Raw genomic sequence first — 25,622 nt, forward strand, 5'->3', positions numbered from 1 at the left:
CTGCAGGATCCCGGCCTCCTTGAGGCCTGAAAGGAACTACTTTACCTGTGGGACTAATTTACCATCCGGGTGTGGTCGGGGAAGGATACATACCTGATTGGAGGAAGGATACATACCTGGAACTTCTTCCAAGGCTATTTAAACCCCACCCGAACAGCCACATGTGCTTCGCGTTGTTCTGCATCTAGCAGCTGGACGCTCACCGTGTCTGCTCCTGCATCCTGACTTCTGAATGTCCGAAAATTGGACACAATGCAACCAAACAAAGGCCATGGAGAACCGTTCTGCGTGGATATGAGTTTCCTCACAAAGGCACCTGCCCGGCTGTAGGACAGCAATACTCAGCTTGTAGGGAGACAACCATTTCAAAGCCGTTTATTGCATGTACCGCAGTCAGGCATGAGGTGAAGGAAATGGCAGGAGGCCAGCACAGGGCAAAGACAGGCAGATGCAGAGTCCCCCGGGGACACCAGCCAACCCTATGAGCAACCTCATTGACAGCAGAGACAGGAGGCAGGAAGGAAAACTGCAAGAGAGAGCACCAGTAGAATGGAGGTCGAGTATGACAACGACATCCAGGTCCAGGAGAAGACCCAAAAGGTATGTTCGCTACCTGGTTGAGCAATCACAGATGGATAGCAGATCCAGTGCATCGTCGGAAAAAGACGTGAGAAGAAGGGAAAATCCTCGAGAAGAACCACGGAAGAGAGGCTACCTCTATGCACTCAGCAACTCGACAGCAAAGGAGCAAAGCCCAATACTGCTCCTCCAAGTGAATGACATGGCGGCTGAATTCCTAGTGGACAGAGGAGCCACGGTAAATGTCATAAGCAAAGAGGTTGATAACAATCTGCAGATATAAAACACAGACAAAAAGGATACCCATGCACGTCATGATGGCCACAACTGACAGTGGGTGTATTCTAAGTTTCAAAGCCGCCATGTACATGGGTATCATACATGTACTCTACAGACTCATGGCTCATAAATACCTGGATCCATCCGCCAAGATAGAGAAACTGTTCCCAACACTGTTCATGGCAAACTAAAAGATTGACAAATCAATCTGCACATAGATCCGCAAGTACCGTCAATAGCCCAACACTATTGTGGCATCCCAGTGAACATACAACAACAGGTTGAGGAGGAACTACACAAATTACTGGACACAGGTCTTAAGATGGATTTCTGAACTCTGTCCTGGAGGGGCAGAGGTTCAGAAGGCCAGCCTAGTTTCTTGGAACAGGGTAACCTCTGGACAAGCCAGACCAATCAGGGTAGCGATGGCGGCGGACAAGACTAGGTCTCAAGACGGGTGAGGGTGACTGAAAGCCCGCAATGAGCACACAAAGCAAGGACACTTACAAATTACTCCAGACAGGTGTTATATTAAAAATATAGACACATTTATTACAAGGCCTTTGTAACATCGACCATAGTAAAGAATCACGGTAAAACTCCAATAAACCAACACATCACAAGCAATACAATATATATACAAGACCAAGGGGTCTAAAGAGTTAGAAGCACGAAATATGCAGACCACCTAGATGGGGAGGAAAACAGGCAGTGCAAGTAATCGTTAGACCCAGTTCGACATCAGAGGCCACCTAACTAGAAGGAAGTCCGGGCCCTACGAATAGTGGAGCCTTGTGCTCAAAAGTACTTGCACACGCGGGTGCCAACGGGCAAAGGAGAGTCTCTTCAGGGAGATCAGGCAGTTCAGAGAGGTGAACAAAATGATGATGAACAGTTCCCCACTACTCAAGCGCGGCCTCCACTTGTGGGCAGAAGCAGGGCGCGAGTGCAGAAAAGGGTTGCTGTTTACGACAGCGGTGGAGAGCCACAGGCTCCTGCGGGAGGGCGACCGGTTAGGCTATTGACTACTCACCGGTCCCCGATGCAGGCAGACCCAGGCTTCTCCGGTTCCGTTTCGGTACTAGCAGTTTCAGATGCGATCAGCAGGATGTCTCGACGCAGTGTAGATTCCGCGACAGCAGGAGTCAGGGTCGAGGGTGTCCCAAATGCAGCGAACACACACAGGTTTATTACCACAGTAGGGCAACTCGGCAACCGCAGGTATTCCGGTCCCAAAGCAAACGTCTCACTTCAGACCTGGGAGTGCCAAGTGTACGAATTGTGTGAGAGTGCCGAGGACACAGGATTAGCAGTAAGCCAGACGGCGGTGACAGAGCAAGGTTCCTGTGTAGGCTGGTCAGTCCACTGGATGGCACAGGGACGCTTCCGAAGGCTTACGTACAGAATTTGGTGAAGAAGCCGAGAATAGTTGTTCCCACTATTCTAAAGGGTCGAAGCGCCAGTACAGGCCTTCTCGTTCGATCAGAGTCAGAGGGGTGTCACAGGACGACAGCAGTGCAGGGTGCCAAACCTTCAGCGGGTCACCAGCGATTCCTCGACTCAGGTTCTTAGTTGCAGGATACTTGGCTCCTTATCCTTTGTTCATGAGAACTCAGGAGATCGACCTGGTAGTGCTGTTTCCAGCCTCCTCTTATCCAGAGTTACCTTCGCGCCAAAACGGAGAGGACCCAATGGGAGATCTGCTCACAAAACACTTACACCATACGTGGACCTATCACGGTGGTCCCAGGCATTCAAGATACTCTATACTCTCTGGTCTCTGGCACCCAGGATGTGTATTGGGAACAGACATCCCAGCCCACATCCTGGAGGCACACACAAGGCATGGAGAAGCCCCCGAAAGTGTTGTGTTTCGTGGGAAAGTGCATGACCAAATAAGGACTGCCCCGGGTCGGCTAGACCTGGGGGAAGGTGAAGGGGCAAGACGGTCAGCGGACAGGACAAAGAACCTCGTGGCATGGCCATTTTGGATGCCATGCCACCCATTTGGGCCAAACGCGGGAAGCGCGGTTAACATGGCAAAAAGGGGTTCAAAACACAAAGAAACGATAACTGCCACCAGTCCCGTCCTTGACACACTTGCACATTTCATGATAAGTCCAGCGAGAGTTTCTAGGGCCATTGGAATGACTAGAGACCCAAGAACGCGGTAATGTAAGTTACGGTGCACTCTTGTTTCATGTTGCTCAAAAGCTGCAACATGAGGAAAGGACTAAGGGAAATGAAGTCTTCCAGTACTGACTGTCTTAAGGGCAGGTTAGTTTCCCCAGAAGAATTGAGCGAAAGCCCAGAGGAGTGCGGCGGAAGGCTGCGCTTCTCTGGCAAAGTCTAGATCAGGGTGTAAAACAACAGCAAAATGTTTGGGGGTTGCCACATGGAAGGAAAATTACCTACAATTATGAAATCTTTCCTAACACTAGGCATCATAGAGTCTGCAGTAGGCCCTACTCTGTGGGTGTCGCCAATAGTTCCAGTGCCCAAACAGGACTCACAAGATATCAGGATATGTGTAGACATGCGACGGCCGAATGAAGCTATACTGAGGGAGCATCATCAAGCTCCTCAGATCACTGACGTGGTACATCTGGTAATGGTGCCAAAGTGTTTTCAAAACTGGACCTTAACAAAGGTTATCATCAACTGGAACTGAGTAAGGAGTCCAGATACATAGCCACATGTGTCACACATCAAGGGCTGTACAGATATAGGCGCCTCAGTTTAGGAGTCTCGTTGGCTGTAGAGATTTTTCAGGCAGAGATACATAATGTCATAAAGCACATTCCCAGTGGCTTAAATTATAGTGATGACATCCTGGTATTCGGACAAGATCAAGAACAACACGATAACACTCTCACGAGAGTGTGCATGGCACTTGAAGGTGCTCATCTCATGCTAAATAGATAAAAATGTGAATTCAGAAAGCACACTCTTCATTTTTTTGGACACCTATTCTCGGCGCAGGGCATGACCCCAGACCCAGAGAAGGTGACCGCCCTCACTGAGGCAGACCCACCAACAAATGTTTCAGTACATCAATCCGTTTTAAGCTTTGCTAGCTATTGTACCCGATACATCCAGGACTTTGCATCAGTCAGTGAGCCCCTGAGAGCCTTGACGTAGCAGCAAACGATATTTGTGTGGACAGGTGCATGCCAACAGGCATGAGACAATATGACAACACACAGCTCATGGCAAAAACATGGCATACTTCAACACAGCGAGGGAGAGGGAGCTGGTCTTGGACGCGAGCCCCATAGGGTTGGGCGCCATTCTGACACAGATTGATCCCAAGGACAGCGGGATGCATCACATCGTCTCATACACCAGCAGAAGGCTGTCGAGGACTGAACAAGCATACTCACAATCTGAAAAACAATACCTAGCTGTGGTATGGGCCTGTGAACATTTTCATCTTTTTCTTCATGGGAAATCTTTCACAGTGGTCACCGACCACCAAGCCCTACTTTTCATCTATGGAACCCTCAAGCTAAAATGCCCCCCAGAATTGCACGGTGGGCTCTGAGACTGCAGGACTACAGTTTCTGTATTATTCATAGCTCAGGGAAAAATGACAACCCCCCTGATTTCCTACCAAGATATCCACCTAAGAGCCCCCTGCCCATGCCATCCATTGCAGATCAATATATACACTACATTGTGCATGCAGCCATCCCAAAGGGAATTGAAATGGCGCACATTGCACAGGAAACGGAAAATTACCAGGCTATGTAGATAATCTTCAGATGCATGCAGTAAGGTTGATGGAAGCAGGCCAAGCGAGCGGGTGAGCACACCAGTCTAGATATTCAACAAAATCACAACAGTTTGGTGGCAATGAGGGAGGAGCTTGCCCATTCAGAAGAAGGGCTCTTACTCAAAGGAATAAAAATAGTCATTCCCCCGACTCTGCAAAGAAAGATTCTGGAACTTGCACATGAAGGACACTGTGGGATCGTATCCACCAAGAGAATGCTACGGCAGAAAGTATGGTTTCTACAATTGTATACGCAGTTGGAAGCGCTGCTCCTTCAATGTCCCATGTGAGCAGTCATCAACCCCAATACACATCCTGAGCCATTGCGCATGACAGACCTTCCTGAGAAGTCATGGGATGTGATAGCAGTGGATTTCTTCGGATACCTGAAGGGGGAGAATACATATTTGTGGCAATGGATGAATACTCTTGGTACCAAGATCTACAATTGGTGCCTTCCACCACCGGCTGCCACACCATACCTGGGCTGAACAGGATGTTCCCTGCCTATGGGATACCAAGCGTAGTAAAATCCGACAATGGACCCCCGTTCACAGGGCAGGATTTCAAGACGTTTGCAAAATACATGAGTTTCACCCACAGACGAGTCACACCGTTATGGCCAAAATGTAAAATGGAACAGTAGAGTACTTTCTGAGCAACATCAAGAGAAATGTCCAAACTGCACGTTTAACGGGAGAGCCTGTGGAGAAGATCTTATATCAGCTGCTGCGTGATTATCGTAACACATCCCACAGTAACACAGGAAAAGCACCATTAGAAGTGATGTTTGGGCAGAACATACACACCAGAATCCCACATGTTATGACCCCGGAGGAGAAATATACATGAGACTCTGAGATGAGGCAACGAGAACTGAGTGCCAAGGAAACCATGAAGGAGCGAGCTGATGTGGCTAGGAGAGCTTGTGAGAATAATCTGGAGGTGGGGGATGTCGTGATAGTGCGCCAGCCCCAGACTCGGAAACATACCACAGTTTTTGACAAGGAACCACTGACGGCCACCCAGGTCAAAGGGACTCTCGTCACAGCTGAAGGAGAGAGGAGAGCAGTGACCCGAAATTCCTTGTACTTCAAGAGGATGCCTGGGATCATCATGACAAAATCTTCAGCAGAGGACGCTGATCTGGGATGCTCCCTATGAGAGAGACAGCGAGGACTCCAGCGAAGAGCTAGGCATGTTACCTGTGAGAGAGATGGTCACCTGCAATTAAGTTTGATGGAGAGGACCCAGCGGGTCAGGAACCGACCTCAGAGACTTATAGAAGGGATGAACTGAGAAATAACGTTTTGTTAAGAAGGGGCGGGTTATGACGTTGTGTGAAGCCGGCACCCCTGTCACGTGGGGAGGGTGCAGCCCAGGGCACGTGAGGAGGAAGAGGAGGGGCAGTTTCAGTGAGGGACACGATCAATGAAGATGTGTAGTTAAACCCTCTAATGTTGTCTGCTTCGTTCTTGGTGTGTTGTCAGATTGGAAACTGTGTAGGTCAGAATGGAGTAGCCGGATGTCTTGAAGGCTCCGTTAAAACATACATGAAAAATGCTAAACACCTCTATCATTTTCCGTGTTATTTACGTTTTCAACTAAATCAGTTCCCTACTCTCGAACATATAGGCTCATGCTTTTTTTGTAGATTATATAATCAAGAATCAGTGCTCAAAATGCTTAAACACTTGACTGTCTATTGTCAGGCAATCAGACATTTAAGGACTTTACATTTAAATTATTTTTTTCCTCAGTCAATTCACATGGGTGAAATGTTTTGGTCTCGTTTAATGCAAGGATAAGTGTTTCTCTAGTTTTAGCTTTGTATGAAGTCTTGCAAGAGCTTTCTTTTATTCTTGATGTACTGATTTAAAAAGTCATATTTTAATATGTTACTTTTTATATGTTTATTGTTTTATTCTGTTTGTTGGTGAAAGGTTTTATATTAAACCATAACACAATAAAAAAAAACATTTTTAAAAAGAGCAATTTAGTGGTCCAGTGTGTAGCAGCCTAGCTGCCCGCCCGTACACTCGCAGCGATCCTTGTGAGCTGAGTTGACATGTAAGCGTGTCCAGAGCGGGTGGTTGAAAGCATAAGTACATTTCTGCCCTCCACCCCAGCTGGCATTTTGCTTCATTCTTCCTTGTCTTCAGTTTCTTTCATGTGGCTACTCCCACTCTGCTTCTGAAGAGACTGCGCAACCCAGCCTAGATGAACGCACAACTCCTATTTCCTAATCCAATAGGATCTACGGTGCCAACCGCGCATGCTCGCTCCGAGTGGCGGCTCAGTCTTTAAAGTGTACTAGAAGTACAAAGGACAGCGACTAGCCTTGCAAGAGCTGGTAGGCGTGGCTTGTAATCAGAGCGAGGGCTGGAACGCAAAGGTTTGACACTTTCTTCCTGGTGTGTTCAAAACTCGTGCCCCTTGACCGAGTTTCTCGCTGCTGCTCCTGTCATTGTCGCAGAAGGCTCGGGAGAGGCAGGAAAACCATGGCGGCTCCGTTGAGATTTGATGGGAAAGTAGTACTGGTGACAGGAGCCGGAGGAGGTGAGAGCCACCCTTATAGACGGGCTATGGAAAACGAGCATCATGCTGCAAACCTTAACGCTGTTTCAAATTATGGTGTACTGCCGTCTCGCATTTTGCTGTACTGACCCAATTTTATGTGAAAAGTTCCGACTCTGCTTGTCCTAAAGGATCAAAGCTTTTCCACCTCTTGTGGCACGCTTTTTTTTGTTTGATAGTTCAATCCAAGGCAGCAAAGCGGCCACCTGCGATCTGGGGAAACAGTTAAACACATTGCCCGTTACAACGGGAGCAATAAGAGTCTAACGGCAGCGGGCGCAGTAGTGGGCGGGCTATTAGAACCTGTAAACCCTTGAATGGTGGGCAGTTGTACAAGTGCACCAACAAGTGGAATTACGCTGGCTCCGGCCCCATGCTCCCATCACCAGCCCTTACAAGCGGCAGCCCCATGCCTGGGTCGTGCCTTTCCTCCACCCCACGTCGTCGTGTTTTACAACTGTACTGCAAAGAATGAAAGACAATGCATCTCAAACGACCACTATTGCTTTCAGTCATTGTCCCCCACAGGCCACAGCATGCTGCTTCATATGCCTCTCCTTTCTAATCAGTCACCATTCACACCTCTTAAGGAACATGCTAAAACCTCTCCTCCCACCCAGGGCCATCTTAAGCACTTTTGGGGCCCTGGGAAAGGACATCTTTGGGCCCCCCCCAACCAAACAAAAGGAATTAAGGGATCAAGAATACTGGTTGGGCCCAGCACCCTTCGCGCTCACAACCTATAGGTTGATCTGCTGTCTCGCAGCATAATAAGCACGTTTACTCCCTTTAACTCCTATTGCCGTCTTCATTCTTGCTCTAATCAGAATGATAAACAAGTAGCATTTGAAGACCAACATTAGCAGTCTACAAAGGGGTTACTGTTCTAGTACATACAGGATACTTTCTATCAATAACATCCAGGAAGGTAGATGTATTAATGCAGGGCCGTATGTAAAAGGTACATGTAACCTATAATAGACAACTCACATTAGCTGCCTCACATAATGCAGAAGTGCTCATGCATGGATAGAGAGAAACAATTGGAAGGAAGGAGAACGCTACACATACCGTAGCATGGACAGTGGAGGCAGATTAGAAGCTACCAGGAAGGTGTCTTTATCCAGACAGACTGAGATTAGAAGTGTGAAATGGTTTTCAAAGTGTTGCCATTGGATATCAAAGGAACAAATGCCTGTGCTGTGCGATATAAACATACTCGCTATTAACACAGTGAAACCATGAATAAGGCTTTTATGAAGATCAAACCATGAGGAGGAAATCGCTCAGAAGGGCTGACAATTTTGATAGGTTTACGGACTGGCTATACTGAGAGGTTAGGCAATACACGAATGAATGAGATGCTCAGGATCACACATTGGTTGAGGGGTGAAGAGGTGAAGCTGGGATTTGTGCTAATTCTGCAATTTCTGCATTTGAACACTTTACTTTCTTTTCCAGTTATATGATATCGCATTTATAACGCACCTATATAAAAGTGTTTCAAGGCGCGACAATGCAAGGGAGGGGGAACAGAGGGAAGACGGACAATGATCCTACTAGGCCAGGTGCATGAGAAGGAGAAAGGGGGAAAGTGCGGGGGTGGTAAGAGTGAGGGGACAGGGCAGTACATGGTATAATAGAATAACAATAAGTAAAAGTACGGCCAGCAGGTGGCAAGTGCAAGGGTAAGTGCAGGCATCAGGTGTCAAGTGCTGGTAGTGGGACTGTAGGGATACTGAAAACCGTCCCCAGTGCGGTGGTTGCCAGGAAGGCAGTGCAGGTGTGCGACTGGCGGGGGAGGGGACCTGTGCCTGAGATCAGAGGGTGGCCAGGTAACCAGTGCGGTTTCAGTTTCAGCCAGGAAGTCAGCAGGGGAGAGGAGGAGAAAAAGCAGAAGCAAAGAGAAAGGTTTTGAGGTGCTTCCAGAACCAGAGAGGATTCTCCTCAAGTTTCTGGGAGGCAGGGAGGCTGTTTCAGAGGGAGGTCCCAGCCGAAGAAAGAGATCTACCACCAACTCGTTGCTTGGAGAAGCGACTGACCCTGAAGGAGTTGGTGGCAGATGAGCGAAGAGCTCGAGAAGGATGGTATTTAGGAAGAGAGAGTTGAAGGTATTGAGGCCCCAAGCCCCACAAAGCCTTGTGCACAATGCAGAGGGTTTTGAACTTAATCCACACAGCCACTGGGAGCCAGTGCAGAGATTTCAGTCCTGGAGAGATACGATCCCTGGGCTTGAGGCCAAGGACAAGTCTTGCAGTCCTGTTCCGGATGAGTTGCAGAGTGCGGAGAGTAGAAGCAGGCAGGTTTAGAAAGAGGCTGTCGCAGCAGTCCAGCTTAGAGAGAACCATCACTCTGAAGACAGTGAGATTCTGGGGGAAGGAGAGGAAAGGAAGAATACCTCTGAGGAAGTGCAGCTGGTAGTGTGACTTCTTAGAGACGTCGGGAGATGTGAGGAGAGAAGGAGAGTGGGAGATGCAAGGAGAGAAGGAGAGTGTGGAGTCAAAGATGAACCCAAGGTTTTTAGCCTCACAGGTGGGAGCAGGAAGAGGGCCGAGAGAGGCCGGCTACTGAGTGGCAGGAAAGGGTGTGGGTGTGCCGATGAGGAAAATCTCGGTCTTACTGGCATTAAGGCAGAGATCATTGGCGGCACACCACTCCTGGATGGCGGACAGACAGTCAGAGATGAGAGGGAGAAGAGGTGGCTGCCTGTAGCCTGAAAATGAGCTGATTGCCCCAAATTCCAGTACTATGTGGATGACAGAGCACAGCAATGCGGTGGGCAAGAAGTGCCAGGTATTGGTTGAACAGCCAGGGAGAGAGATTAGGAAAAAAGTCAGCCACGCCACGTCCTGATCGGTGATCCCCCAGGTTATCACAGAGATGGTTGAGCAGGATGGCATGGTTGACCGTGTCAAAGGCAGAAGAGAGAACAAGTAAGATGAGGACACAGGGGGTGTTGGAATCAAGGTTGGAGAGCAGGTCTTCACAGATTCTCAGGAGAGCTGTTTCCGTGCTTCCGGCACCTCTGAAGCCAGACTGATGATCATGAAGACAGCCAACAGATTCAGTGTGAAGATTGAGCTGGGAGATGACCAGCTTTTCCAAGAGTTTGCCCACGAAAGGAGTGATGGAGTTTGGGTGATAGTTAGCTGGGCAGGACGGGTCGGCAGAGTGTTGTTAAGAGGGTGCACAAGGGAGTGCTTCAGGGGGAAGGGAAGACTCTCATTTTATAAACAAAGCGGACATGGAAAGTACACAAATCACATTACCAAACGTGACCGTATTTAAACAAAATATTGTAGAAGGGTGTTATGCAAAATGGGAATGATTCTAGCTTCATTCTTTCCATCATCAAGGGAAGTATATAGGAACCAGCATACCAATCAGTGTGATTTAACAAATTTAATGTGGGTTTGTTTTTTTGTATTTTAAAGCTTTAAATACTTCCAAAACAATGGCTTGAGACATTTTCATTTGTAAACGTGCATAAAAACCTTTGACTTTTATCAAAAGGCAAACCATTTTTTGTTTGAAACAAGCAGATCTTAAAATATGCTTACCTTAGGCCTGCAACATATGTTCACTCTCTTCTCTCTACCAACCCTTTCACCCAAATGTCCTACATAAGAAGAAAGATCAAGTAATGGGCTAAACGATACCAGCAGCATGCAAGAAGCCAAACCTCACAGAAGACAGCACAGTAATGTAAGATATATTAGATGATTTGACCAGGATCACTGTATCCTTTCCCGGCAATTCCAGGATACAAACATGAACGCTGTCGTTTCATAGTCTTGAATTTGGATACTTATTCACCTCTTGGACTAACAATTTATGCCATTGTTGGAGGCGATTGCCTAGGTTTCACAACACCCCATCTGAACAAACCAATTTCTAGACCTTCACCATACGGATGATATGTTAGTTTTTATAGCAACTCCTATCTGGTACAGGTACATTGCTGAGAATGGTAGATGTTGTTCTGCAAAACCGAGTACATATGCAGGCAGGTTTATACATTTCAGACATAGGAAAGGATCAGCCAGCCTTGCTGGAATGTGATATTCTTATTTTGCATATAAACACATATCTCTGCAATGGGTGCTTCACACACTGAGCTAACTTCTGAACCATTGTGGCACTCAATTTATCAATATGCATTTCAACATTGCCTATTGCACATGATCAATATAATTCCCACAAGAAGGAAAGAATGCTACAGAGCTGTGCCATAAAGGACACACAAACTATGTATACCACAGTGAACACAGAAAGCAATACATGATGAATTGATGAAGGCAGAATGCACTTGCCAAAACAGAAAGGCAATGGGTTTAGGGGCTCAGCACCCCATAAAATATCCTGACATGTGCTATCTAAGACTGGTGAACAATGTAATCTTACTTCTTCAAATCAGCTAGCCTTGTGGGGTCCCTGAACAAGTGCCCCTTTTGCCCCTCCCATAAAAACGTCTATGCTCCCACCTACACGCACAGTTGTGCATGGCGCGATCACTGAAATGCAGAGGATAAACGCGTGCAGGAGCAGGGCTATGAGGGGGTTGAATCCCAATAACAGGGCAGCAAAAACAATGTTTCCTTTCTCCTTCAGTCCAGGAACGGTACTAGTTGTGACAAATAAATCAGGTAACATTGGCTGTTTTTACCAAACAGTAGAGGTACGTTGTACCCTTTAATTCCTGCCCACTTGAACCTCTGATGGTGGGTGATGACAATCGGAGGGATTGCCTAACTTCGGTACGTGCAATAATGACCGGTACGTGCAATAATGACTACAGTTTTAAAACCAGAGGGAAATGTGTTTAGCTCATATTACTTTGCATAATTCTATTGTAATATTCTATTCAGGATGGCAAGTCTAAATCCATATTCTTTCTTTTTCTCTTGATGTATGTCTATAATGTTTTTCTGCTTAGTATATTGTGTAATTATTATTATTTTTTTTACTTTTCAAGAAATCTCCATTAAACAAAGTATTATTTAACCTCCATGAATGAAACGCAGACCATAACACACATATGAGCTAAAAGATCAGAAGATATTTGTTCAAGTGTTTAAGTTGCAGATTGGATCCAAATCTCGGTTTCACCGCTTAACCAAATTGTGTGATCTGAACAAATCATTTAAGCTCGCTGTTTTATTGGGAGTCCAGAGAAGCTATTCAAATAACTATTATTATTATTCTATTATTATATGCACTTATAATGCACCAGAGCCCCCAGGCATCAGGGTGCAGAGAAAAGTGAAAGAAAAAAGGGGGTGGGGTGACAAAAGAGAACATTGAATCCAGGGATTATTACTGAAAAATTATGATTTTCAGCCCTTTCCTAAATTTCAATAAATCATTTTCTAGGCGCCAAACTTTCGGAACTGCTTATTCTATTACAAAAATCCACGCTTATAATATATTAGACGGTACAGTTCCTCCATATATAATAATAGTGACCATTCATACATTGTGCACCATGAAGTTCTTTGTCTCTTGGCTTACTTGTGGGCAGTCTCTTGTAATTGCACTTTCCATGATGCTCTCCGCTATCAAAGACTGATGGCACACCATGTAATGTCATTTTCAATGACCCACCTTCTACTTTTGATGATGGCAATTAATATTCAAATGAGTAGGTTTGTATGTAATTTCCACGGGATTCACAGGACCTGCTCTGGAGAGAAAGATAACAAGTCAGTTCCCCTGTATGCATAACGGTCCTAGAGTTTTGTTATTTTTTAGATGCATATGTGTTTAAATGCCAATTGCCATTAAAATAAAGTGTATATGAGAAACAATCGGTGCATATCCGTAGATGAATTTGTGAACAACAGATTATTAAACATTGTTTCATTGTCTACAGTTTCCTGTGAAAACCATTTTGTAAAGTTACCGACCCTAGATCCTTCTTGTGCACTTCTCAAAACACCTAGTTATGCCATGTACTGCCGACTTTGAGCATGCTGCAAAAACACTGCAAACAGGAAAGTGTTCAGGACACTAAGCAGCACTAACTAGACTATACCATGTACTGCCAAGAAGATGATCTTCTTGTGCAGTGCATGCTGCATCAAATTGTATTGTGAAGAACCCCCGCCATTAAACTGCTCCATGCACGGTCAACCAGAGCTGCTTACTGTGCACTGCCAACACCAAGATACATTGTGAGCATGTGTGAGGCGGGAGAGGGTCATGAAGCAAGTGTTGAGGTGTGGTCATATGCCATGCATACAACATGTATTATTAATAATAATATTACTAGGGTATTTGAGTACAGACCGAGCTTCAGGACGCAACAGAGCACTTTACAATCATAGTTGGAAGAACATGGTGAGGGGAAGCAGAGAAACAAGGGAGTGAGGTGCTAACGGGAGAGGCGGAGGCGCTAACAGGGGAGGCGGAGGCTGGGCAACTTTTCAGCAAGGGATCTAGAAGCACCCAGTGGAGGAAATGGTGGGGATCAGATCACCCAGTGTCTGGTAGGGTGGGGAATGGTGGGTACGAAGACCTAACGGTAGAAGGGAGAGGGTAGGGGGGAGAGTCTGAATTTGATAGGACTAGGTTCCATACTCTTGTAGCGTAGCTCGGGAAGACCTGGATAGCGTAGCATAGGGTTTACTGTGCAATTATGCTATTATCAGGTCCTCTTTGCCTCCCAAACCACAGTGATGTACCTCTACTCAGTTGCCTATAACAAAAGGGGCTCTTCAGCACGATATACAGTGTATCCTTCCTATGCATTGTACTCGGCACTGCATACCCCATGCATGGCCAATTGGAAAACTTTCCTGTGCGCTTGACAAAGTACCAGGATACCTCATGCACTTCCGAGGTAGAGCAAGCTCCTCGGGTGCACTCCACTCAGAATAAGTCAGTTCCATCCAGGAGGGCAGCTGTACAATGCATATAGCACTGTACTACTTTCTGCACCACAAACAAGGAGGGACCTTTGGCGCTGCACACAACGCTACACCATAACATGCACTGCCAACCAGATACTCCTGTGCCTAGTGTTGCGTGGCGGATTGTACCTAAACACGGTGTGTAATGCCTGAATGAGAATACGTTTTCGTACCCCTATTCATGTATTGCATTTGGCAACAAAACAGTAACAGTGTCTGAAACTTTTCATGTATTCAAGTCAAGAGATGCAGCATGAAATTAGCCAGCGATCTAAATTCAAAAGAAAATCATAATGTATAATTTAAAATCATAATTTGAAGAATTCCGCCTGTAGCTTCCATCAGGCACCTGAATTTGTAAATCTGTTTTGATAGTGACCCTATGTCTGTGCACCTTCAATTTGGGAGGCTTTGGTCTCGAGAGGACCAGTTATCGGGCCCGTTGATCCTATTTCTAAAACCATATGTGATGTAATAGCTGAGCCAAAAATGTGTTTTACACACCCTTTATTAATCAAGTAATAGATTGATGGCTTGCAACTAAAATACAGGAGGAATAACTGTAAAGATGGGTTTACTTAAAATGGTGTAAGGTCCTACGTAATATAGGAAATCCTGAAAGGATCTGTGGTAATCTAATACAGTCCCTGTGACCCTTTCCTTACCTACCAGCAAGAATCCCACTTCGTCCCCCAAATACCTTGCTTTAGGGTATGCCAAACATTACTTTGATATGTACTGAAGTGCCCACTTTTCCTGCGGGCGGCATTCTGACAGACCACTGTGTTAGCACTACAGCCTGCAGGGATTGCCACAAGCACTTTTCCTGCTTTGAGAGGGAGGTGCAGGAAGAGGTCCACATGGAAAGGCAGAGCAGCCAGAGTTAATGAGTGGGGCAGAGGTACAAGAGGTGTGATTTCGAGTTGGGACAGGTAGGAGGGGGCAAGCTCGTGGGGAAGAAAGAATGGGTCATAACAGGAGATCGGGGGCTGCAGGGTTGCTCCCGCTCAACTGGAGGGTCATGGAAGGGAGTGGGGGAAGGGAAGAGCATTACTCACAGGCATTCAAACTAGGTCTCTGCAAAAGTGGCCTGCGGGCAAACTTCATTGAACCACATTTGAAATTTTAACGTTCTTGCCTTGGGTCTCATTCCTGGCCCAGTAATGGTACCGTTCAGACTCGGACTAGCAATTTTCACCCCCTTGATTGGGGGCTTTTGTAAGACTGTGATATTTTTGCCCATAGGTATGTCAATAAGACTGTAGCATACCCTATTACTAATGTATACCCTGTCTGAACTTCCTACACCTTTCTATGTGTATATTCAAAGATCTTTGTCTTGTTGATTACCGATCACTCATTCAGACAACCAGTGTTCCAGATAACATTTTACAGTGGGAGTATTTAAAAAAAAAATGTTTTTATTGTTGCGTCTGTAGTTTACATAAAACCTTACACAACATTACACAACATTAGCATATATACAGAAATATTTAAAACAAGAACAATTTCTCAAAATAAACAGATACAATATCTGTCTAATAACAATTTATAATCTCCATCTCTAAGAGGAATAATTTAAAATACATTCATCATATGCAAATTTCCAATTCCATTTCATGCCTATATATTTTTTTCCATTTCTTCCATAATATACTTTTTTATATAGTGCCAAAATGTAAAGAAATGTTAAGTCCCCACATGAGTCAACTCCAGAATAAATTGACTGACGAAACAAGGTCTCTATCAAATCTCCCTTCAAAACAAATTGCACGAGTAGGCTCAAAGTAAGTGCAAAAAAGCACTAGATGTTTGAGTGTCTCAGTAGCAGTAGAATCTTTACAAAATCGACACCTCATTTCCAGCAATCTCCCCTCTGTTTCAGCTCTAGAAGACCAATATCTAGTCCTCTCCAAGGTTGGTATCTGATTCAATCTAAAACGCATGTATACTGATCTTACCCTCTCACATGCGGAAATATTGGATATTTAAGGGCAGACATTCTTTAGCATGGCCATGACGTGCATATTCCTTATAAGTAGATAATTCATCAATCTTATTTGCCGTGTCTGCCCAATCCGCCCTCAGTAAGAACCTCTTCACCAACCCTGTGCGTTGGATAAGATCTTCAGATTTTAGACACAAGGAGTCCAAAATAAAATTCATTTTAAGGCTAAATTTCTTAATTGATGGGACCGTTTCTGTTCTTACCAACTCGGATAAAGTTTCGTACAATGAGTTATTGGGCAGAACCAAGACTTTTCTATATAACGACAACTGTTTCCATTTAAGTCTGGTTTCGAAGGAAATCAGACATAACTCACTTCAAATAGCAGCATTGGGGATAGATCTTGATAAACTGAGTAAGTCCTTCCACAATTTCCCTTGAAGCGTATTCAGTACAGGACCCATTTCATGTGTACAGATGTCCAGGCCATACAGGAGTATTGGCTCACATTTAGCCAAGTAAAAACGCCTCAGGGGAAGAAGTGAAAATGTACATGTTCTTACTTTCAAAAATTTCATTTGTAATTTAAGATTTTTCACTTCATCCTTGAGGCTTTGTTTCCAAGTTTTAAGATTTACTTTATTAGTAAGGTTATAACCTAAATAAGTAATGGCCTGGACCTGCTCCACCGGTGGTTCTCCCATAAACCAAGTATAATTTATTTTCTTAGTTTTTGTTACTAAATACCAATATTCGTGATTTCAAAGCATTTGGAGCCAAGTTATTAAGCAGAGCATATTGGTAAAACAGACCCATCTTCAATCTGAGTCCCCGAGGGGTACGATCCAACAAAATAAAATCATCGGCAAATGCCATCCATTCAATGGCCACAGTACCCAGTCTAGCAGATGCAATAAGAGGACCACCCCAAATACCCTCCACATCACTGATGTACAGGTTAAAAATCAAAGGTGCCAATGAGCAACCTTGCTTCACTCCTATGTAGGTGGGTATAATCCCTGATAGTGTGCCCTCCTTAGATAGATGAACCCTAATTGAAGTGTTAGTGTGAAGAAGTGCTAAAAGCTGTACAAGTTTACGAGGGATGTTCATCTTCAGCATCTTTCTCCAGAGTCTCGATCTAATGACCCCATCGAAAGCGTTAGAAAGATCTACAGATGCTAAAAATACCTCCCCTATGTTAGATTGATGGACATAATCTCTTAAGTGAGCCAGTATCGTGCCGTTCAAATAGGGAGTATTTTACTCCCTATTTTGTTAAGTTGGGAGTAAAATACTTTTTTTCTCCCTAAAACATCAAGCGCCATTCCCAATGTGAGTATTTAATAAGCGAGCAAAAATATTCTTTTGTCATTCACACTTCTTTGCATTATTTATGCACATTTTTACCACTTCGGATCAGGCATCATTAACAGTAGTTTCTTCCTCTGGCATTCTTTGTACTACTGGTCCAACCATCTCCATGGAGCCGTTTAGAAGTAAACCAGGGTACAGGCTTCTGTTTGTCTGTATCCTTTTTTTGTTGGGCGGGTATTTTTACTCCCTATTTTTATTTTTGGGAGTGTTTGCCTATTTTTATTGAGTAAAAGTGCCCGCTATAGCCCTTATCTGTAGAGCTACAGACAAGCAAAAAGTGATGGATGGAAAGCTTTCAGCCACTTGTAACATATTGCAATTGTTCTTGGCAGCCCTGTGTGTCATTCCTCTTTAGCCAATCTGTGCCCTCGCTTTCGTTTTGTGGGGCTAAACTGTCAATGTTATTATTTGTATTACTCATTTGTTCTTCTGGCTATGTTTTGCTGGATTTCCCAAACCATGCCAAGGACCTTGGAGGACCAATTCATGTCCCAAGTCGGTCCAGCAGGCTCTAGCCAGTATCTGTTTTCTATGCTAGGTATTAACCTTTGTGTATTTTTTAAAAATGTTATTATTATTTTTTTTCTTCACTCTCTCTCCTTTTTACCCAGACAGCACAGAAAATGAATTTGTGCGAGTTGCCTTGTGGAGTGGTCCTGACCCTCTAACCTCTGTCCGGCGTACTCAATTGGCCACTTCTGTATCACTTATGCATCCTTTGGCATAATGAGAATGTGCATCCTTCTTACTAGATTACTCTGAGTACACAATATTTGTCTGATTTATCCTATATGCAAAATATGTGAACATTTGTGGGTTTGTGGCCGGGCTTGCAGCTTGCAGAAGTGTTGTTCCTTATACAATTCCACACCGTTTCACCAATCTTCACCAAATTCAGCATAGTTACCTGTTAGGACCCTCCGGACATTATTGGCTACATAATATTTGGACACCCCATCCCTTTCCACAGATTTCAGCACTTTCACACATGAGACTGTTGCTTGAATTCGGCGAAACATCAACATGGTCGTAGAAGGACTGGTCCTCAACCCTAGAATGCATGGTTTCAAGGACATGAGAGAGCACAGTGGGTCCCAGTATGCAGAAGCACACCAACTCTACCCTCCCCTCCCCGCCCCAACTTCAGCTCCGGGGTATGTCAGTCAACCACACACGCCCATTCTCAGTGCAGTTTACTTCAGAGTGCAAAGCACATCAATCGGAACAGCGACTTACAGGATCATTGATTTTCAACAATTGATGACCGTGTTGTCATGTTTGTCCACAGAACCCATTCGGAAAACAGGTGGCAGATAGTATGCTTTCTATATTTTCGTGTCTCAGAAGGGGAAGGCACCCCAAGGGTGTTGCAGTGTCTTTCAGGCGTGCTGGAATAATGAAGTTCACCCGCACCCTCTATGGCAGGAGCATCTCCCAAGGAACATAACTGGGAGAACATCAGAAAAGCTTCATAAAGGCACACCAGAGGGAGAGATTGTTCCAGATCATGATTGCGGCCCATTGGGATAGGTCGTGAAGTTGGTATTATTTTATATGTTCTGCTCATTCTAGATGCCACTTGTGAGAAGGTGGTTGGGTAATGGCAAAGTGCAAACACCCCCCGCCCCACCGCCACCTTCCTGCCCCCTCCTATATTGTTTCTGGATCCTGGTTCCCAGAGAAGATGGGCTGGCAGATGTCAGGTAACTGCCTCCAAAAAGAGGTAATTGTAGAGGTTGTTCTCCTCCTGATATCCAACCTAGGGATACAGTATAGCCCTATTCAAAGGAGAAGATGCTTATAGCAGATATGTCTCGACTATTGAAGAGGGATCCCAGAGTTGTTCAAGATGGACTCTATCCTTCTGTCTTTTGTTGTGAAGACTGTGCTTCCCTCGGAGGATGCAGTGGAGGTGTCTCTGAAGAGATTGCATGCTTGTTAATGTTAATGTTAAAGGACATTTTTACCGTGCACTATCACCACCGGAGTGGTGCCCTGGCGCTCTGGCGGCTCTGAAAGAGGGAGGGAGGGAGGGCGGGTGAGTTAGTGGGTGGAGGTTGGAAAAGTGCAAGAGAGCAGTGATGTACTGTTGGCAGCGTCAGCCCGGTGGGTCCGTCGGCTGGGCCTGGGATGTATGCGGCCGGTAGTCGTCGTGTACTGATGTGCGGGTCTATCTGCATTTATTGTTTTGTTGTTGCAGTGTGGTGAAGTTTGTGCGGTTTGTTGTGCTGGAGGTTTGTAGTTGTGTTTGGTTTGGCGTTTGAGAGGTGTATGCGGAGGAGGAAATTGTTAGTGGTCTCGGTTAGTTGGCATCTATATCCTGGTTGACCAATTGTGCTCGCGTAATCTCACTCGATGGGGTGCTTGGGCATCATGTGCCTCTGGAGGTTCGTGCTCGTTTTGTATACAAGGCCTCTTGAGCATCTCACTGCCTCTTCCGCCCGTTCTGTCAACAGCGTTGCATGCTCCCCACCCACGTGGCCAGTGCACCTGCCAGTGTCCATATCTTAGTTAGTGTGGTGATTGGTGGTATCTCGCTGGGGTTGTTGCCTCCGTCTCCGTGGGTCTCGCATCTGTACCACCCTGTCTGGCGTCACCCCTCCTGGTGCTCCGAGTGCTTATCAGTCGGTTGTGGGGCTTGTCAGTGTCCTTTCCCGTTTAGTTGTTTGTCTTACTGTTGCTTTGGTTTTAGTCTCTGGTATCGAAGAGCCAGGTTTTTAGTAATTTTCTGAATTACTCCAACCTTTGTTCTAAGGGCTAGTACATATGCAGTCTAAACGGTTCAATCTCTCCCAAGGGAATTTCCGGCTCTCTAGCACTCTGGTGAAAAGCTCAAATCTTGCTCTGCTGATTGAGAGAATGGAGAAGCAGATGCAACTGCCCCGACATTTCCTTTGATTTTCTGTGGGCCACAGCCATGTGAACTGGCACCACTGTGGCAGAAAGAAGTCCGTTTTGGATGAGGTTTTGGATGGTTGAGGTGTCCCAGAGGGCTGCTCCTCAAGATTTCCTTCCTGGGGCTGAAGCGGCTGTGGGTCCCGTGTGGAGAGTTTGTCAATCAAGCAGTTCAGAGCTGAAAGCTGTGGAGTTCTTTGAGACGAAAACGTCTCCACAGAAATGCACTATTCCTATTTGTGAAGAAAACACTGGGTACAGAACTTTTCAGCCTCCAGACTACTGACGTGTGGAAGAGGATAGAAGGTTCCTTCACAGAGATGGTCCATGTGAACACAAGCGCCCAGGTTTGAGACAAATGGAAGGGAGGCCCTTTTCTTCCCAAGTGGTGCGGCGTCTTCTGAGCTTTTCCTCCGTTTAGGTTCCTCAGCTTTCAAATACCTAGGTGCAGGCTGTGGAATAAGGCAGTAGATGTTGTTCCTCTGCATTTCTTCATACTCTGGCACCTTTACTTGGCCCAGGTCGCAGGCCAAAACAAGAGCTCTCTGATAACATTTCCAACGTGTTGATTTGCAAGCTTGTGATTACAGTCTGTTCTGGAGAGCTGAATATGGGTGTGTTTTACATTATTTTCCTGATTGAGAAAGCGTCAGGAAGATGTTGGCCTATTTAGAGCTCAAAAGGGTCAACAGATTCATACAGCACTTCCCCTTTAAAATGGAGACCTTCCATTGCTTTGGACAAGACTCTATGAAGGGCTGGGTCTGTGGCAAAAGGCTGCACAAGTAAGCGCTTATTTGGAGTGAGCTGGATGGAGACCGAAGATGCCCAGAAAGTTGGGGCGGTTGGGGGAAAGGCTCAGAGGGCTGGTAAGAGTGATCAGACAATGAGCGGTGGAAAAGAAAAGGAGATGGATGAAAGAGATCAGGAATTTGTGGAAGAGTTGTTGAGAGGTGGAGAAACATCTAGAACAAGGCAGGGGTAATTGAGAGAACTAGAGGGGAAGCATGGAGGACCATCAAGAAGGACATGGAAGAAACAAGTGAAGAGGAGCAGCGGAACATGGAGGTGATGGTAAAACATGTTTAAGCAGTGGAATATTGCAAAGTAGGTGAAGGCCGACTTTACTTCAGCGTAGAGGTGGGAGAACAGTAGCGTGGTGGAGGAAAAGGGGAAGGACCCTAAGACACAAAGGGGTACATCTTGGAGGGGGATGGAGGAATGAACTTGGGGTGAAATGTCTAGGCAGGGCAGGAGCAGCTCACAGACAGAGATGGATAACCAGATGGGCCCAAGGCACTAGCCTATAGGAACAAGTATTCGGGTGAGACATGAGGGCAAGAGAGAGAATGGGTTGGGTAGCTGGAGAACCAGGACCTAGAGGGAGAGGGAGGAAGTAAGTCAGTACTAGTCCGTTTATGGTAGTTTCCATTTGACTCCAAGCTTTGTTTGAATGCCACCTCAGTCGCAATACTCAATTTAGAGATTTCCACCAAACCCCTTCAAGAGCAGACACTTGGCAGGAGTGCGGGAGCTCATTAAACCTGAGATTAGGGGTGCAGAGGTGGAAGACCCCAAGAGGAAGAGACAAGAAGGATGCAGGAACTGTTTAAACCCGAAGCTAGAAGCTTACTGGTATTTGTATCAATCTGCTGGGAGATACCCAATCCCAGATCTGGAAGAACTTTTTGTTTGAACAGTCTTTACTTCCCTGATATAGACACTTTTTCTGTTATGTTGTCACGAAGTACTGTTCTCTTCGTGGAGAATAACGCTCCTGGGAAATCTTGCTCCGAATGGACCAGTTAGTTATTTTTGCCCCAATTTGTACAGCTTCCTAATAAGTACTTTAAGAATAAGCTTGTGTCTGTCCTTTTTAATATGATCAGTCTCAACTATATGAGGGTATATAGAAATCTGATTTTTATATCAAAGGTTTAGTTTATCACTCAGATTATGCATTCTGTAACTGTTAAGGATCTCTGTACATACATCATGGAGCATTTTCTTACTGCACAACAAATACCGCTTTTTTTGTCCATCCATTTGTATGCTGTTCCATGGACTGATGGTTAGAACCTGGTTTGAGATCATGAGGTTTCACTCTAGCCAGACTCTCCACCACAGATCACTGGTAATAAATCCATACAATGTTATCTTTGGGGAGCATGATAATGTGGCATATCAATTGTACGTGATTTTCTACTAAAGGCTGGGTCTATCAGCTCATCTTCTAATTGGGGGGGGGGGTGTTTCTACCCCTTAGCCCCATTGAGAGTGCCTTGTACTGTCTAGAAACTGGCCCCACTGTTACATCGTAACTGCTTTCCAGCTTTCTGGCCCGGGTTCTTTTTCTTCTGTTTCAGGACTACTACATCCAGCAACCAATGTGACTAGTACAGAACTACCAGAAAGAGAAATCTTATAAGCCTGATCCAAATCTTATTCTGCAATTAACTGTCAGGTCACACCTGTGAAGGTGAGAATGGCACCCGAGTAGGCGAGGGGGGGTTCAATGTGGTGAAAAACAGCATTGCCGAGGCAGAGACCCGGAAAGAACGGCGGTGAGCGGAAAAGTGAAGATTGGTAAGTCCCAGGAGAGAGTGCCGGGAAAGATTGTCACGCAGAGACAAGTGACAGTGAAGACTTATTGGCATGAGATTAGGAGGTTACCTGGGGGGACAGGAGTATAAGAATTCCAGACTAGCACAAGATGGTAAGGGGTGTTAGCGTGAGGTTAGGTGGAGATGTGGCAGACCGAGATACCAGGCGGAGAGCGGAAGGTGGTGTGAAGTACTGAGGAGACTGTGGAGGCATTGGGTGCAAGTGCAGAACAGGTGTGTGTGTGTGTCTCCAGTTTGAGAGATTGTAGTGGCTATGTGTATGAGTCTGAGTAAGCAGCGAAGGGAATGAGGAACAGGAGAGTGTTAGCAGGAGACGCAGGTAGATGGTGAAAGGTGAGATTGGTATGGGAAGAAGGAACAGAGAGTGTGTGAGTGAGCGATCACAAACAGACCAGGACCGAACTCTACAGTGGTGGTTACCTATCTCTAGTTTCCATTCCATGCTGCAGGGGAGTGGGGATGCCTGGGCGAGGGTGGAGGGAGCCCACAGGAGGACGAGGGCAAGACCAAGGAATACCCTTATTCTGTCATTCTACAGTCGTTCAGCCACCAAGACTTGGAATCTGTAGATAAAACACATACACTCCACATGCGATTCTCCTATGACTGAAGGCCTCTGTGACATAGTGTCATCTGATTTCACATGGACTCTAACAGCGTAGGTTACATTCCTCCTTACAATTTGTTTATTTTGTTTTTTGTATCTCTAATATGTTGTTCTACAGGGGATATTGTAATGTCAAAACGAAACGCTGCAGCTGTCTGGCAGCTACATGTATTTTCTAATTGGCATTCCCCATTTATATGTTATGTTACTCTCCTTTTGGACTGCGCTGAATCAACATACACAGTAGCTTACCTGAACAGCTGCCTTTATGTAGACATGTGACTAGAATGTTAACTAATATATATATATATAATTTTACATGGACGCGGTATGATCCATGTAGTTATGGTTAAGTTGGTGTTTCCATAGGAAGAGCACTTTTTGGGTGGCCTATAACTTCGCTCCCTCTGGACGAATCCTCGCCAAACTTTGCAAAAAAAGTATATGGCCCACTCTGAGTTTGCAAGTTTGGAGTGGTTTGGTCCAGGGGGTCAAAGTTATAGGGGGGGTTCCAAAACGTTTGTTTTTTCCCATAGACATAATGGGGAAAAAACTTTGGGCATGGCTACAGCCCAAACCGCTGGACGGATTTACACCAAATTTGCGGCAGGAGCGGCGGCTTGGTCCCGAAAGCGTGCTTTTGGTGTAAATCCGTCCAGTAGTTTTTTAAAAAATGACCAAAATGTAAGGCAAAAAAATTAGTGATATCTGTGTTCGCTTCGCAGACGGACTTCCCTGTTCGCTTCGCGGACAGCACCCCGATTGGCCCATGGGCTTGCGTCATGTCTGCGGACATGCAACGTGTTCGCTGATTGGACGGCGTGGGGCGTGGAGCGCGTCAGATTTTCTGTGGCGCCCGCAATCTTGTATTCGCCGTCGACCGCGTACAGCGCGGTGAAACTTGGATTAAAAATTGTATTTAGTGGAGTGTGTTGGTGTGCAAGAGTGTTTGGGGAGGTTCGGGAGGTTGGGGGAGGATGAGATAGGTTCAATGTTTTGTTTTTTCATGTGCTATACGCTTTTGTTGTGTTCGATTTGTCCGCGGAGAACACGGCTGTTCTGACATTTTGTAAATAAACTAAATGGTGGGGTGTTCAGAGGACGGAGTATGTGTCCTTTTTGTACGCAAGGAAGGTAAAATTGAGCTAAAAACACTTGCGGTGTATTTAAATGTTCGTAAATACACAAACTGGGGGTGTCCTGAGGACGCTGTCCGTATTGTAATCTGTCAAGTTGAATGTGTTCTAAGAACACTCGCGGTGTCCCGAAATGGTTGCAATTACACAAAATGGGGGTGTTCTGAGAACATTGTTTGTATTGTTCGTTGTCAGGTTAAAAGTGTTCTACGAACCCTCCTTTTGTCCGCTGATAGTACAATTTCCTATGCGCCTCACCCGACTTTTTGTCCACTAAAGAAACGATAAATCAGGCTGGTGTGCGCCGACATTATGTGATAATCCTATGACTGGCGCTATTGACCTGGCTGACTTGCTTTTGCGACATTAAATCATATCTCCCGCCCCTAAGCCTGAGATTATGGAAGCATTCATATTCCCTGCCTCTCTCTGTGACGTTACAGGGTGCGTCATCAAACGCGCCCAGTCGTCTCCAGTCCTACGCGACTTTACACAGAACCAGGAAGACAACACACATTATGTCACAACACAGCGCGCCACAATTCGGAATATGAAACTGTGATTTAAAAGCAAACAGCAAGATTGTAAATTTTGTAAAGTACATTTATTTGACATCAAATCTTTAGAGAATATTCAGCGATTTGCATTTGTCTTTGTTGTCGATCCGCTAAAGTTCATGTTGAGCCACGCGATGTTCCTTTGCGGTAGATAGGCTGTTGGTTTATGATAAAAGCAGTAAATGGTTGCACTGATAATCGGAAGGTTGGTCCAACAACGAGGCATTAGACCACCATAATGGTTGGTATGTTGCTTCTAGCCGCTAGTACTGCGTAAGGGCATTGTCCCATAAAATGGTGAGGGTCATGAAGTTGCTTACATGGAGCTGCACCCGGCAGTTGAAAAATCCATCCGCT

At 45.5% G+C, this 25,622-nt stretch overlaps 1 protein-coding gene across 1 annotated transcript in view; it reads left to right on the forward strand.

Moving 5' to 3' along the window:
* Positions 1–6,966: 6,966 nt before the first annotated feature.
* The window catches only part of HSD17B4 (hydroxysteroid 17-beta dehydrogenase 4), a 1,724,715-nt gene continuing 1,706,059 nt past the window's right edge, over positions 6,967–25,622 (forward strand). The window contains exon 1 of the mRNA XM_069625564.1: positions 6,967–7,192. Within this exon, the coding sequence (XP_069481665.1) occupies positions 7,135–7,192 (58 nt within the window). The 5' untranslated portion in view covers positions 6,967–7,134. The remainder of the gene's footprint in view (positions 7,193–25,622) is intronic.

This window comes from Ambystoma mexicanum, chromosome 6p (genome assembly GCF_040938575.1).
Source record: "Ambystoma mexicanum isolate Mex_15411 chromosome 6p, UKY_AmexF1_1, whole genome shotgun sequence".
NCBI lineage: Eukaryota > Metazoa > Chordata > Amphibia > Caudata > Ambystomatidae > Ambystoma > Ambystoma mexicanum.